A 14,466-nucleotide genomic window follows, 5' to 3' on the forward strand; every position below is an offset into this window, starting at 1 on the left:
AGATTGGGTTTATGAATGTGCATGTGAATAAAGATGTCATTACAAGTTTGTTATATTATATGTGTGATAATATATCCCAAATCATTAATTAACTGCTTATACACCAGTTATCTCACAGGAAACATTGTGCACAAGAATAACCATGTTGTCTTTGGAGACTAAACGCATATCGTTTGATTGCGCCACAAAGCCCAGATCTGTCAGTCAACATCTGGGCCACCGCTGGAGATCCACTTTTCTAGACAGTGAGCCACTGAGATTGGGATTTGCATTGTGGCGGACTCAACATATTACTGTCTCGCTAGACATTGCAGAGAAAGCTGATGGTTGTTTCATGTCATTTCACGGGAAGAGAACTGTAATTTTCCTTTCCACCAACAATACAAAATTGTGAGAATATGAAACATTTGGCGGATTATAGCATTGTTGCTCGGTGCCGAATATTGCCGCAGTCGGGTCTTGCTGTAACTGTCTATTATCCGTAATCACCATCTCCTTCAATCATGTCTCAGCTGAATTATACTCCCTGTGTTGCTTCCTCTCTAAAGCTTTGGTGATACACAGGTATGTTTGCAATAATTAAACAGATAGTGAACGAAACACACAGGCAAAACATTCACTGTCCTGGCTTTGAGTGACAAATTTCTTTGTTTTTGAAGTTACCGTATGTACTTCAAGGCATATTGTGCAGTGATTATATTCTACCGGGACTAGAATTTAAATTATTCTTTGATAATTGCTTTTGCAGAGGCAAACGCACTGCAGTGTGCATCTTCTATTCTCTCTTTATCTACAGTGAGGTCTAACCAAACACCTACAGCTACGCTCATCACACAGTAACACTGAAATTAATAAAATCCTAATGTAAGATAATATGAGATGAGTTTTCCATGCAGCAACAATCAAAAGCTTTAAAATCTTTACTTTCAACATCTAAAGTCTGTCTCCAAAGAGTATTTATTAAATATAGCATATACACTTTTTTAATGTAAAAATGACACTTGGTGTTGAAATCATGGTTTAGAAAATATGAGGAAAGAAGATTTTATTTAATTTGCTCCTCAATAAACAACATGTTTGTGTGTGTAAACCACAACAAAACCAGTGATTGTAGACATATTCTAGCAAAATAAGAAAGTAATATTTAAGAAATTGAAAAAGCCTTACATCTATTGACCTAGTTCATAACATTCATATTTCTATTGCTGGTTTACAGTAGCTGATCTGCAAACTTAAAGTCTAAATCAAACATACTTATTATGTTATTATAATCATTTAATGTACAAAAAGTAAATTAAGTCATAGCTGATACAACATTACAGAGGAATTGCTAACATTATTCAATAGACAGTATATCAAGTCTAAACGTACTTTGTCAGCTTATATTTGAGTTGATAGACAAATTAGTATATATATTTCAGTGCACAACAGTCAACAGTGAAACTGTTTTACAAGAGAAAGAAAAGGGCAGTCTCTAACAGTTCTGCCATAGAAACATGTCAAAAACAGGTTGGATTTCAGCTTTTCCGTTGCTTGCGTAGACTGAATCCGTGACAATGCTCATGCTGTGTTCATTAAAACAAGTACAAAAAATAAAGCACGGTGACTACTGAGTCCAGGGAGCTAAACAGATGCCATATTGTGTGTCAAAATGAGCGAGAGGTAAAAAAGGCAATATGCTAAACTAAAGATCTGAAAATCTTGGTTCGTCAAATGCCTTAAAGAGCAAGTCTCAGCGAACCGAAGAAAAACAAACAGGAAACATGGAAGACTGAGTTCAATTACATAAAGAAGCAAGTATGTATATTTGTGCTCCTGAAAGAAACATGTCTCTGTATCTCCCACTGGGTAGTAGCTCTCACCACATGTAATAGCTGCGTGTGGTGTCCACCTGACTGGGTTTGGTCTCGGATGAGCCCTCTTTCTCCTTCTCACTGTCTGCCTCCCACAAGTTGATAAGAGGAGGGTACAACTCGTTTAGCGGTATTGACGAGGTTTTCTGCATGTACTTTTTCAGAGAATGGTGATAGTTTTTCCTCTTCCACCTCTTGGCAATGTACACTCCCAGAGAGGCCAGACTGATGATTGCAAACATCGTTCCCATGACTGCTGCGAGAGCCGTGTTGGTCCCTTGGTCAGATATTTCCACGGCGAAGGTCGCCTGCTTCGTCGTCACATTCACGCACGACTTCTGTGTCTGTTGGTGGATGTTGGAGACGCTGAGGCACACCTCGTACTCTGTTGCTGGTTGTAAATGCGTAAGGTTGTACTCATGGACATCAACGGGTACCCTGGCAGTGTAAGTAATATGTGGGTTGTCTATTTTCATGGTGGCGGATGACCATTTAAGGTTAGAGGTCATTACATTGGAATTTATTTTCCAGGAGACAAGAATGGAGTGAGATTCTGTTTGTTTGACGTAGATCTTCATTAGCTGAGTGCTGTCTAACAGAGTGCCGTTCACCCGTACAGCTGTCACCCTTGTGTCAGCTCCCTCTGAATTTTGAGCCACACAGGTGTATCTGCCAGAGTCTTCTACTTGGATACGAGAAATTCGCAAAGTCCCTTCATTGCTGAGGCTGTACTTGTCAGATAGGGTGTCTATCATTACCTTGTTCCCCATTGGTGTCACCCAGTAGATTTCAGGCTCAGGCTGGGACATGGCTCGGCAGTCCAAGTCCAAGGTCATGCCGATGTCAAGGTTGAGGTGGCTTGGGAAAGTATCGTGGGAGATCAGGGGCAGGCACGGGTTTGCTAAATTATTCTGCAGCACCTCCCGCACATGCAAACCCCTTACTTCTGCTGGCATGGCACAAAACATGGACAGAGGCTCCATGAAACGGACGGTGGTTTTGTTGGAGCTCATCCACTGAATGACGCAGTCACAGCGCAGAGGATTGCTGTGGATGCTGATCTCACGCAAGTTGGGGAGAGAGTCCACCGTGGACTGATAAAGGGCATTCAGGGCGTTGTTGTTCAGCATTAGACTCTCCAAGGCTGGGACATCACGAAAAGCCTGACGGTTAATGAAAGAGAACTTGGGATTGTTTGTAGCCTCCAGCTTTGTGAGCTCAGGAAGATTGTCCAGTGCGTATCGGTCAATAGAAACCAGCTCTCCCATGTTGTTTATACCCAGCTCCTTCAGTCTCAGCATGTTCTTGAAATCTCCTTCCTGAATCTTGTGCACTGGGTTTTTGTTCAAATCCAAGAACTTGAGGTTAGGTAGTTTCTGGAGGGCTCTCTGGGGAACTTGGACCAGCTTATTGTCATAGAAAGATAGGCTCTCAAGATTGTCAAGTCCCACAAAGGCATTTCCAGGGACGTCTGTCAAATCCATCCCAGCCAAAACCAGACTTCTGAGATTGCCCAGTGGCTTGAAATTAAAGTCCATTATTCCAACAACAGGGTTCTCCCCAATCATGAGGATCTCTAGGTTGGGCGTGGGTTCGAACCACTGGCTGCTGATGGTCTTTATTTTGTTGGAGTTGAGGTGAAGCCTGAGCAGGTTGTGGAGCCCAGAGAAGGCATTGGCAGAGATTGTGTTGATCTGATTGTGGTTGATGTAGAGCTCCTGCAGGTTGCTGAGGTCCTGCAAACAGTAATCTGGCATTTCCGTAATCTGGTTCTCCTCCAGATGAAGCGTGGTGAGCTGGGACATATTTGAAAGGCCAACATCTCGAATGCTACTGAAGTTGTTCTGGGACAAGTCCAGCTCAGTCAGGTTAAAGAGCTGCTCCAGCTCATCCATGGTCCTGGCAATGTAGTTGCTTTGTAGGAGGAGAACCTGAGTGTCACTGGAGAGGTTTCCTGGGATACGTGTTAAGCGAAGGTCATTGCAGTCCACAGTGATGGCCTCTCTGTAGGTGGACTGGGGGGTAAACCAGGGCCGGATCTCGCATACACACAGCTGGGGGCACTCATTGCTCTGGACGAAGCATAGTCCTATCGATACCAGCATCAGGCCAGCAAACACCTGGCCTTGAAGTAAGCAGTCTAACCTCCGTCTAGCCATGCTGGGGTAGGACGGGAGGAGGGTCAGATGAATTTGGGACAGAGTGCGTTACAGTCATCAACCAGACTTCTGCTGATTAGGTCTTTCAGTCCAGTGAAGTCCAGTAGGAGGATGAAGCAGAGGGAAGAATTTTACCTCAAGATCTTGGAGCCCCAGAGTAATCTAGAAAAGAAAGATAAAACATAGATGTCATTATACAGAAAAAAAGCTTGAGGCTTACATATGTGGTTTGAATGAAATATCTCAGCAACTATTGAATGTATTGCCATGGAATTAAGCACCACCATCATGTCAAAATGCTAATCTGTCTAATACTTTGGTTTATGAACAAATACTTGACTAACATCAGCATGTTACCACTGTTATTGTGAATATGTACGCATGTTGATGTTACCATTTAGCTCAAAGCACTACTTTGTCTAAGTATAGCCTTACAGAGCAGCTAGCATGAGTATAGACTCTTAGTATATTTGTATGTAACAATTACTGGATTAAAACATCATCTTTCATGTTACTTGTAAATGAAGCAATTACGTAAGACAACAAACTGACTAAGAACAACAATTGTTTCTCCACTATTCTTGGGAGACTGAGTTATGTGCAGCATCAACAGTTTTGAGAAAATGCAAGTTCAGCTCATTACAATGCCTGCAAAAAACACCGCTCTGAACGACTTGGAAACAGATCAGATTCCATTGAGGGCTTTCATCTATCCAACAGGCCCATAAGGACTTGATCATTAGCTTCTCCGAACATCATTAAACACTATGAGATATTTGTATGTGCCATGCCTCAGAGAAAGCAAAAAAAAGTTGCACGTCTTCATTTTTAATGCAACGTCTTCAGCATCTGAATTTAGGGCAAACATGAAAAAGAAGTTTTCAGCAGGCCTGACATTTTTTCTGGGATGATTGGTTACAGAAGGAAAATTGTCAAAACTTTGAGTAGCATTCTTTAACTCTAATACTTGTGACTTCAAAACAGGATTTCAGGAGAACTAGAGGACTCTGGTCTGAATAGTCACTTGGTTCATCAAATGCAAGCTCCTGAGAGGTTAGTGGGCATCTGTTTGTCACACTTGCTCCAGTGACTAGGAAGATAAAGCATTAATTCTAGCAAACAATAACCATATTGTACTAAATGCCACTGCTACACTCTAAAACTCTAACTGTCTATAAATACAGTCATTACAGTCATATATTTTTTTATACCAGGGATGTTAATGTAGGTCTGTCAGTCCACCACTTTGGTCCAGACTGAGATATCTCAACAAGTATTGAATGGTTTGCCATGGAATTTTGTTTTTCAACATTGCTTGCTATTGTAATGTTTCCTTTCATATAACTTACAACTATTTTTATATTCGCACTCCCGTATTTTGGGATTGATGTGTTTTTGAGAGGGTTTTCTTTGTGTACTTGAATTTCTAATTATTTTGAGATATTTATTGGGTTGGACAGTTAACCACACCTGCCATCATAGTGCCTGTGACCATCTTTAAACATTTTTATTTCATGAAGATTTGTCTGGGATTGAGACATTTAAATTATTGTGTGGTTTGGAGTCAGTGTGCAGCTTTTACTCTTTACATCGATGTTTCACAGACATTCTGGTCCCCACACAATGAAGCCTCCTGACTTTTCATCTAACTCTACATTGAAATCTCTCACCAAGCACTTGATGGATTCCTATTAATTTTGCTACAGACATTCATATTCCCCACAGGACGAATTCTAATATATTTGGCAATCCTTTAACTTTTTCATCAGTAGTTCAAAACCTTAACTTGTCAACTTTGGTTTATGACCAATATCTAAAAAACAAAAAAAAATGCCATCAGCCTAAGCTGTACTTTGTGTTTAGTTTACTAAGGTTGGCAAGCTAACATGCTTAACTAAGATGGTGAACATGGTAAACATAAACATTATACCCGCTAAACAGCATGTTGGCATTGTAAATATAAGCATTTTAGCATGCTGACATTAGCATTTAGCTCGAAGCATCACTGTGCCCAAACCCCCCTTACAGTGCCTCATTCTCAGTCTTGCTGGGGGGATTTGTAGTAAATCATGCCTTTCATATGCCTGTTATCTCATTTACATGAGATATGTCTCTCAGTAACTCAATAATTCTGTTCACATGTAAATACTGTATATAGACATACTGTTTCCATGCAACAGTTTTACCCTTACCATTGTTTATTAACTGGATTAGGTTGCCAGCACTTCTTTAACAACCATGTGCCCTCGCAATATCCTACAACAACAGATCACAATACTAATTTTGGTCTATTTACTTAAGGAAGCACCCCACCCTGTGCAGAGCCATACGGCAGCACCGCAGTACCGTGGCCCTCCCCACCACACAGCTTTATGGTCAACACCAGCTTAAGCAGATAGCACTTAAGAGGCTTTCAAACAAGAGAGCTGACTAATTCATCTGAATGCAAACTGCATGGCAACAGCACCAGGGAGACGGGAAGATGTTTCTGCTCCTCCTATACTGGGGATTCCCTATGGGACAGGGCGGAGCATGCGTGAAACAGGGATAGCACAGTATCTTTTCTTTAAGCTAAAGCACTGTATATTGTGACGATCGCTGTGCCAGTCAGGATTAGTGGATGGAGATACTGAAGTGGAGATTAGCTTGAGGCGTTGTACTGGATTCAAACCCACAGGAGAGAAACAGGTCACTTAGCACTTTAATTAAAAGCAACATATCTGTGCAATCTGAGACACAAACAGCATAGAGATGGAGTGTTAATTCATTGGTAATCTCAAAATGAAAATAATTCCTCACCTGCTTGTCTGTCATTTTAGAAATGACTAAATCATATCATATAAAATAATTTTATTTCGTGACAGCATTGACAAAAAGTTTTCTGTGGTCTGTTCTGTCAGTACACCACAGTCATCCCATTAAAATAACCCACAAAGAAAGTTCCCGGCATTGTTTTCTCAAAATGAGAATTAAAATAAAAATAGAACAAAAAAATGAAAAATTGGTACATCTTTCAAAAACACCACGCATTAGATTGCACAAGATTAATTTACATTTTTTTTTTAGCTGACTGAAGTAAAAAAAGAAAGGCAGATTCAGGACTCAATAATTAACTGAATGTAATCAATATACCATAACTAAATGATTGTTTTAATTGAAAATATTAAAACTGTAAATAAATGCAATTGAGCACCTTTGGACTCATTCTTACATTGTTGGTTTAGTTTGCTTAAAGATATATAATGCATTAAGGTTGTAAGCCAGGTATATAAATACACAATTTTCTGCTCTCACAATCTTCCTCATCAATTGAGTGCTTTGGGGACGACGACTTTTGTAGGCCAAACCTGGAAGTAAGCATCACACTGGTTCTCTTAACAAAAAGCCAATAGGATATTTACATTGGGTTTTGGATCATTGCAGAAAACAATCTCTGTGGCAAACACATGTTCATGATACGTTTTGTTCAGCAAGATAATCTTCACAAATGAACACCACTTTTATGAATTTTGAAGAGTCAATGCAAATCTATTGTTAGGCAATAAAAAACTGCACCACGGTCCCCACGGTCCCATAACCACTAAGATAAAAGCAGACTGGTGTTCTAGTGATGACGTATCATTTAGGTTCTCTAAAAGGTTAGCCTTTTCTGTGACACATAAAAGCTTCATAATTCATCAGAGGGGTATTTACTGACATATTTTATATTGTAGATCAAAACATTTAAATCTCTTAAGCTTGTGTTAATCACAAACCTCAATTCGGGCATCTAACCAAAAACCCATTGACTTAGAGACGAGTGATATGGAAGTGCAAAAGTGCCAACTCATTTCCGGGTTTTAGGGCTCATTCCTGCAGCCCACTATTTACCACAAATGGGGTTAATCTTAGATTCTCCCCATTCGGTAAATGTTAACAGCTTTGTCTGTGCTCCCCTTAATGCAGTGTAAGATTAAGAAGTTTCTAAACCCCATTTAATACTGAACACATAAACTATGACACACTTTTCAAAGGGAAAAAATAGGTTAGCTGAAATAAAAAATTAAAAAAGAATACTGTTCTGATGTAACTATGAGCACTTAAAAGACTGACAGAACCTGTGTCAACAACCTGTTGATACCGGTTGATTTTTTTAACAACAACTAAAAGCTGTCTGGGACATCCTGACACAGGCTTCACAGGTCCATTGTGATTGGAGTCCCAGAGCCACGGGAGAGCTTAAAACCCACAGCAGGTGGAAAAACACTCAACGCAACACCAAAGGCAGGAAACAGGAAACAACCCAGAGGTTGTCACCACGGTCACCTTTGAACCTGTGAATGGGATACTTGAAATAACCACCAACAGCTCCATCATGTTCCCATTGAAAATCCATTGGTGAATAAATGTATCCTTTGTGAAGTATCACACTGGCTGCTGTCGGTGGTGGTGACACAAAAACACTGCAGACGACAAACTAAGTACAGACGAGTGTGTTGATGCATACTACACTCTTTTATATCTACAGGGTCACTTTTAATTGTGAACTATTGCCTACTGAGAAATCACCCTCTATCAACCATAGCTATTGTATAATGGCAGTGTGTTTAATGGCTGCATCTGCTACATACACAATACTGTCAGGAGACCTTTTTTTTCCTGAAATAAAGTTGTAAAAATTTGGATTCAAGATAGTAGATTTTTAATCTTTTTTATCCCAAAGCAACAGCACTAAAACAGCATTGTCTATGCCTTTTTGGGGTTGTTTTGGTTAACTATTTGGCCAGCATTGCTAGTAACTACAGTGATCACGGACAGTAGGCCGTCATTTCAGCCCTGAATAAACATGGCAGCCATGTAACTTCCCACTTTCATCACATGTCTGATTTGTGTCGTGTCCACTTGAGAAACTGTCATTTATAGTGACCCAGCTTGTTAATTGTCGTTCCATCAAGGCATGACCTAAAAATATCAAAACAGGTTGGTGATACAGTATCAACCATTTTCTCATTACTTGCCAGGACACCAGACTAATTTTATTTATAAAGTAATAACCTGCCGATGTACCAGTGTGTAATAATGGTTACCCGAGTGCTCAGAATATGAATCTTTACCAGAAGGAGTGGGGTTGAACAAACAGTTTTCTTCTGAAGCGTAGAAAACATGTCTGTGACGAGTACTAATGAGAGAAAAGTCATGATTTTCTTCTATGTATGAAAGTTTAAATAACCCAGATTGATATGTGAGGGATGGTAGATGTGCCTTTAAGTCTCCATCTTAACAAATCTGATTGTAAGTCCAAGTCCAAGAAAGAAAAAAAAATCCTCTCTATATCAGTCTGAGGACACTCAGGCTCATAGTCAAGGAAATACTTCCTTGAACGCGATAAGAACTGAGAGTGACATGAGAAAATGAAAATGTGATTTCAACTGGATAACAAGAATCTTGCATTAGGGCTCCCTCGCGTATAACCCTGCTGGCCCATGGTTGGTTTGCCTTCGAGCTTTAGTATACTCGTCTGCACACAGATTTAAAAAAAACAAAAAAACGGAAAGATAAAAACATAAATGAGGGAAAGCAAATCACAGGTAGAGCAAGTGAGATAAACAACCCCGGGGAGCCTCTAAACACATCTTGTCACAAATTGAACCAAATGGAGGTAATAAAAACACTCCTGAATTAGATGACAGAACCTGAGTGACAACAGCTCAACGAGGGGGAGTACGGAGAACAGACTGCTGCTGTGACAAGAAGGTTAAATGAAGTCAAGACACACCTAATATATGAAGTGAAACTCAACTGTGTCTCTTATTTCTTTATTCGTCTCCATCTGAACACCAGAATGAATAGAGAAACGCTCGTATTACAGCCGGAAAACAGGACTTCAATGTGCCCAAAATGGGTTGTCAGGATCCTTTCGGTCTTACTCACACCTGTTTCTAACGCTCTCTCTCTTTCTTGTGTAAGTAAGAGTAAATGTGAGGTTTGCGTGTTGGCTGGTTTAACATTCGATGATTCACATCAAGTCTCTTGTCGGGTAACAGAAGTTCGGACTGGGCCAGTTGATGAAGCTTTGAAGAAAGTTTGAAGAAAACACTGGAAACAGACGGACAGAGTTCGATGCAATAGAGTTTATTCCTTAAGCAAAGAAATAAACCCGAGTTGGCTCTCTGGAGGCGAACTGAATTGCTTTGTCCTTCATGATCTTACGTATATAGCGTCACAGCTCTTTTTTTCTATTCTATTTTTTAACTCTGTATGTCCTTCCCAGTTTTCTCTGATCAGATGCCCTGAGCTATCTTATCATCCAGTTGTCTGTGCAAGCTATCTATCTTTTTTTAATTGGTTTGGAAAGTCCCTAACCAAAACTTGAACTTTCCTAATGCCTATTATTCTCTTGCATGTTGTCATTTCATATAGGCTGAACTTTGTATTGCAAGTAGTCATTCTCATAGGCTGAAGTTTTGTTAGGCCTTGTCTTTTTCCTGCATGTCGTAAATTTGGAGAGCTGTAGTGTGTGTGTGTCTGTGTTCAGTGTGTTCACCCAGCTCTACTCTTCCCTGCATGTTGTAACACAAACATGCTGACGTGTGTGTGATTTTCAACAGCTTAGTCTTTTACTAAATAAAACAGGTTATATCTTATACCATGCAAATCACTCTATATTCACACCCATTTCAGTATGCAGATGCCAAGTTTCAAACATTTAGTTATATTCAAACATTTAGATAATCGATAGTGATAGTCTATTATGATTAAATCAAACTCCAACACTCTCCTGGTTGCAGAAACTGGGCCACTTGGTCATCGGCAACATTCATGGTAATGATTTAACAGCTGCTTGGCTGCCGCACCTCTCAAACTAGTTCACCTTTACCAATCATCGGAAAAATACCACAACCCTTTACTGGAACAACCGTTAGTAAGGTTTTATGGTGAGAACATTAAACTGCAGTGGAATGTATTTGAAACATAGGAGTGCAAGCTGCTACCGCTCATTAAAGATCTTTAAAAAAATAACACAACAACAACATTTAAGTTATTCATCATAAATTTCATGATTAGGCCATTAACTTTGAATGGCGAGGCCATAAAATGAGTTTTTTTCTGCCTGAAACAAGGGTTGAACTGAGCCAGAATAAATGGTAACGGGTAAAGAAAAGCTATTTTTTACAAATAAAGCTCTGTGCATTTAGAATAAAACAATCTAAGTTCTGGGGACAACATTAGGGGAGCACTTCAGGGTCCTGTTCTTGTTCGAGGACACTTGCGTGCAGGAGGAGTTGGGGATTGAACCACCAGAAATGACCACAAACCAGCAACAATAAATGGTCAAATGGATCTCCAGCCTCGTCCTCTTATGGTGCAGTCAGACCAGATTTGGCTTTCCATAAATGCAGCCTCCATCCTACCTTAACTAGGTTAGCCTTGCTAGCCTTTCAGGTTCAAACTACCCATGTACCTGTAGAATTTGCTTGTTACCTGACTTGCTGATTTTCCACTATTTATTGCATTTCAATGTCTTGTACGTGACGTAAATTTCCTTCAGTGTTGTGATGCAGGCGGCTGGGCCTGATCCACTACTTCTTTCCCGTCACCTAACAGGGTGTTAAGGACGAGGGGCTCCTGCTTTACACACACACACACACAGGGGCTCCTGCTTTACACACACACACAACACACACACACACACACACACACACACACACACACACACACACACACACACACACACACACGTTCCCCAGAGCCAAAAGGTGCGGCACAGGTATGTCTCTGAAATATCTAATCCGGCTAAAAATTTCATAACAGCAGGCTGAGCTAAGCTGAGCTGTGTCTGTCTGGAAGTCCACAGAGGACAAAGGGTTAATGCCTCAGCCCTTCTTCTAGGAATAATGGTGTGAGGCCTGAGCTCAATAACCCACCCGCCCCCTCCACGCCGTGCCTTATACCCTCGGGACCTAAATGTTGGTGGTGGTGGTGGGGGTGAAGCCCTTTACCCTCCCCCCCTCCTCCAATGAGCCCTGCTGTCTCCTAACAACCCCCCACACACACACACACATACAGACACCTGCCTGCAACACACACGCCCTATTGTCACACTTAATCGTCTTGATCAAGTTCAAAAGAAAATAGACATCTTGAGTGTGTGCCTCAGTATGCAGTATGGCGCGTGTGTGTGTGTGTGTGTGTGTGTGGACTACTTTGTCCATTTGAGGCAGGATCTCTGCGATTTCTTGCTCTTTCAGTTTATAAGAGTGATTAAGTCTCCTGCTCGCTTAGAAATGTGCTCTGTAAGAAGACAGCAGTGCAGCACCAACCAAGATGAAGTTTGCCCAGAATCAAACAGCTTTTGATCCAATGAGACATATCTGGGATTTGGCTGAAAAACCTCAAGAAAGTCTTAATATGAGTGAAACAACTGCACACAATGAGACTAAAAGCTGTTTTTCTTTTTCCTGTTTATTACATTGTGGGGCATTTTATTTGACCCAGAGGTCCACAGAGGAAAGAGGACTCTCAGCACTTTTGTTGTTGAAATAGGTAATAAATAGTAGTCCTGTGGGCAGACACTGAGCAGGGCAAGCAAAAAAAAAAACAACAACTCACATTAAGAACCAATCCCTTTATCATCCTAACCTTTCCACAGTGTGTCCCCTTCTGCCTGAAGTTGAGTGATGCCAGTCAGCAGTCTCCCATCACAAAAGCGCAACAGCTGCAGCGTCGGTGAGCCACAATAGACCCCCTGCCAATGCAACCCCATTCTCACCGCGGCATCTCCCACAGAAGGGCCTAGTGTCTGTCTCAAGACTCAGCGACTTTTTTTTTTTTTTTTTTTTTTTTTGCCCGTGGGGACGGAGGAATCGAGACATCTGCCGGCAACATTTTTAACATTAATATGCAAATCACACATTTTACAAGACGTCGCGCACGCAGCTCCCGCCGGCGCGCCAAGTATACCGCAACGAGATCAAAGTTTGTTTCCGTGTGGAACACCGTTTTTGACGCATTGGAACGGTTTGATGCATTTTGATCAAAAAGGTGAAATGTTCTTACTGTGGATTCAGAACAGATTTTAAGCCCCCCCCCCAAGTGATCAAACCAAAAAGAAAGAAAAAAAAAAGAAAGAGATCATGCCCTTGAGTGTGTCTGCATCCTAAATGTATCCTAACTGATCGCATCGCCCTCGCAGGGAAACATGTTATGAATGGAAACATATTCATAAAGTATGGAATGTTTTACACGTGAAAACAACAGTATGATTGAGTGTTTACATGATGACATATTTCATCCAACCCCCCCCCCAAAAAAAATGCAGCTTATAAAGAAAATAACAGTAAATGTTATTTCCTGATGGGTCTCTCACCTTGTTGGCATTCCGGTCCGATGTTCCAAAGCGCGCAGGTCCTTTATCCAGATTTACGCGATAAATAAGATCAATGTTATTGTGCCGAATGAACGGCGTTATCAATCAGAACAAGAGCACATATTCCTGTCTCCTAGTTGGGGGGGGGGTCAGCTGGCGGCTGGTTGCAGCGATTTGTCAGCCGCGTATCCGATCAGTCGCAAGGCGCCTCGGAGAGAGGCATGGTGCGGTCCTGAGCGGAGATCTCCAACCTGCTGCAACCCTACAACCACCGGTTTTGTCGCCCCCGATATTCCTCCGCTGTGCCGCCGTCTGCCTGCCTGCCTTGCCTGCCTGCCTGGCTGCCTGCCTTGCCTGCCTGCCTGCCTGGCTGCCTCAAAAATATGATAAAAAACACCTGGCGCTGTCCAGACCAGTCAGCTGATTCCCCAGCAGGCTATTGGCTGCGAGCTCCTGTCTGTCACCGGCGGCCAAGCAAAGCAGAGCACCATCTGCTCCGGGGCTTGTTGTGATGAGAACAAAGGCAGGAGAGGGCGGCGGGGCATGGGGGCGAGGAGGCGGGGGGGGGGGGGGACGACGACTTGTGGGGGGTGGTACATGGCATTATTGCAAATAGAAAAAAGAAGCCTCCACCTCTTTTCACGACCCTTAAGGATAATATACTTGGTGTCACTAAAAGATCATAAACGAGACTTCTGTGATCTCTGTGTTATAAATCAAAAATATACTCTTATTTTTTTCTCTTCTAATCTTGCTCGAAAATTGAGCACAAAAGAAGCAGATGTCACATGTTCTGTTTTCACCTTGAAACATATAGTTTTGGCAAACTTCTGTTTCCAAAGAGCTACAACTAAAATTGTCTCTTATTTAGAGGCCCAAAACTCCAACGTTCTCGTTCTTTGGTTTAACTGTCACAAGGCCCCAACAGGCAGCAGAACTTAATTTTAAATTCTAGCGAAGACTCCAAAAAGAGATTATAAACATGTCAGGCTGAATAACAGAGAAATGTCTGAAACATGATGACATATTTCCATTTGATAGAAGAGTCATGCTCATTGCTCATCAATAATGTAATATTGTATGATGTAACGCATCATTGTCTGCCTCC

General features: G+C 41.4%; 1 protein-coding gene across 1 annotated transcript; it reads right to left on the reverse strand.

The window, feature by feature from the left end:
* Window positions 1-1,476: 1,476 nt before the first annotated feature.
* Window positions 1,477-13,467, reverse strand: lrrn1 (leucine rich repeat neuronal 1). Its single transcript, XM_054617327.1, has 2 exons — window positions 13,359-13,467; window positions 1,477-4,174 (listed from the first exon to the last, which is right to left on the reverse strand). The coding sequence occupies exon 2, from the start codon at window positions 4,010-4,012 to the stop codon at window positions 1,859-1,861; it is 2,154 nt and encodes a 717-aa protein (XP_054473302.1). The 5' UTR covers window positions 4,013-4,174; window positions 13,359-13,467; the 3' UTR covers window positions 1,477-1,858.
* Window positions 13,468-14,466: the final 999 nt, after the last annotated feature.

Source organism: Anoplopoma fimbria, chromosome 17, assembly GCF_027596085.1.
Source record: "Anoplopoma fimbria isolate UVic2021 breed Golden Eagle Sablefish chromosome 17, Afim_UVic_2022, whole genome shotgun sequence".
NCBI classification, from domain to species: Eukaryota; Metazoa; Chordata; class Actinopteri; order Perciformes; family Anoplopomatidae; genus Anoplopoma; species Anoplopoma fimbria.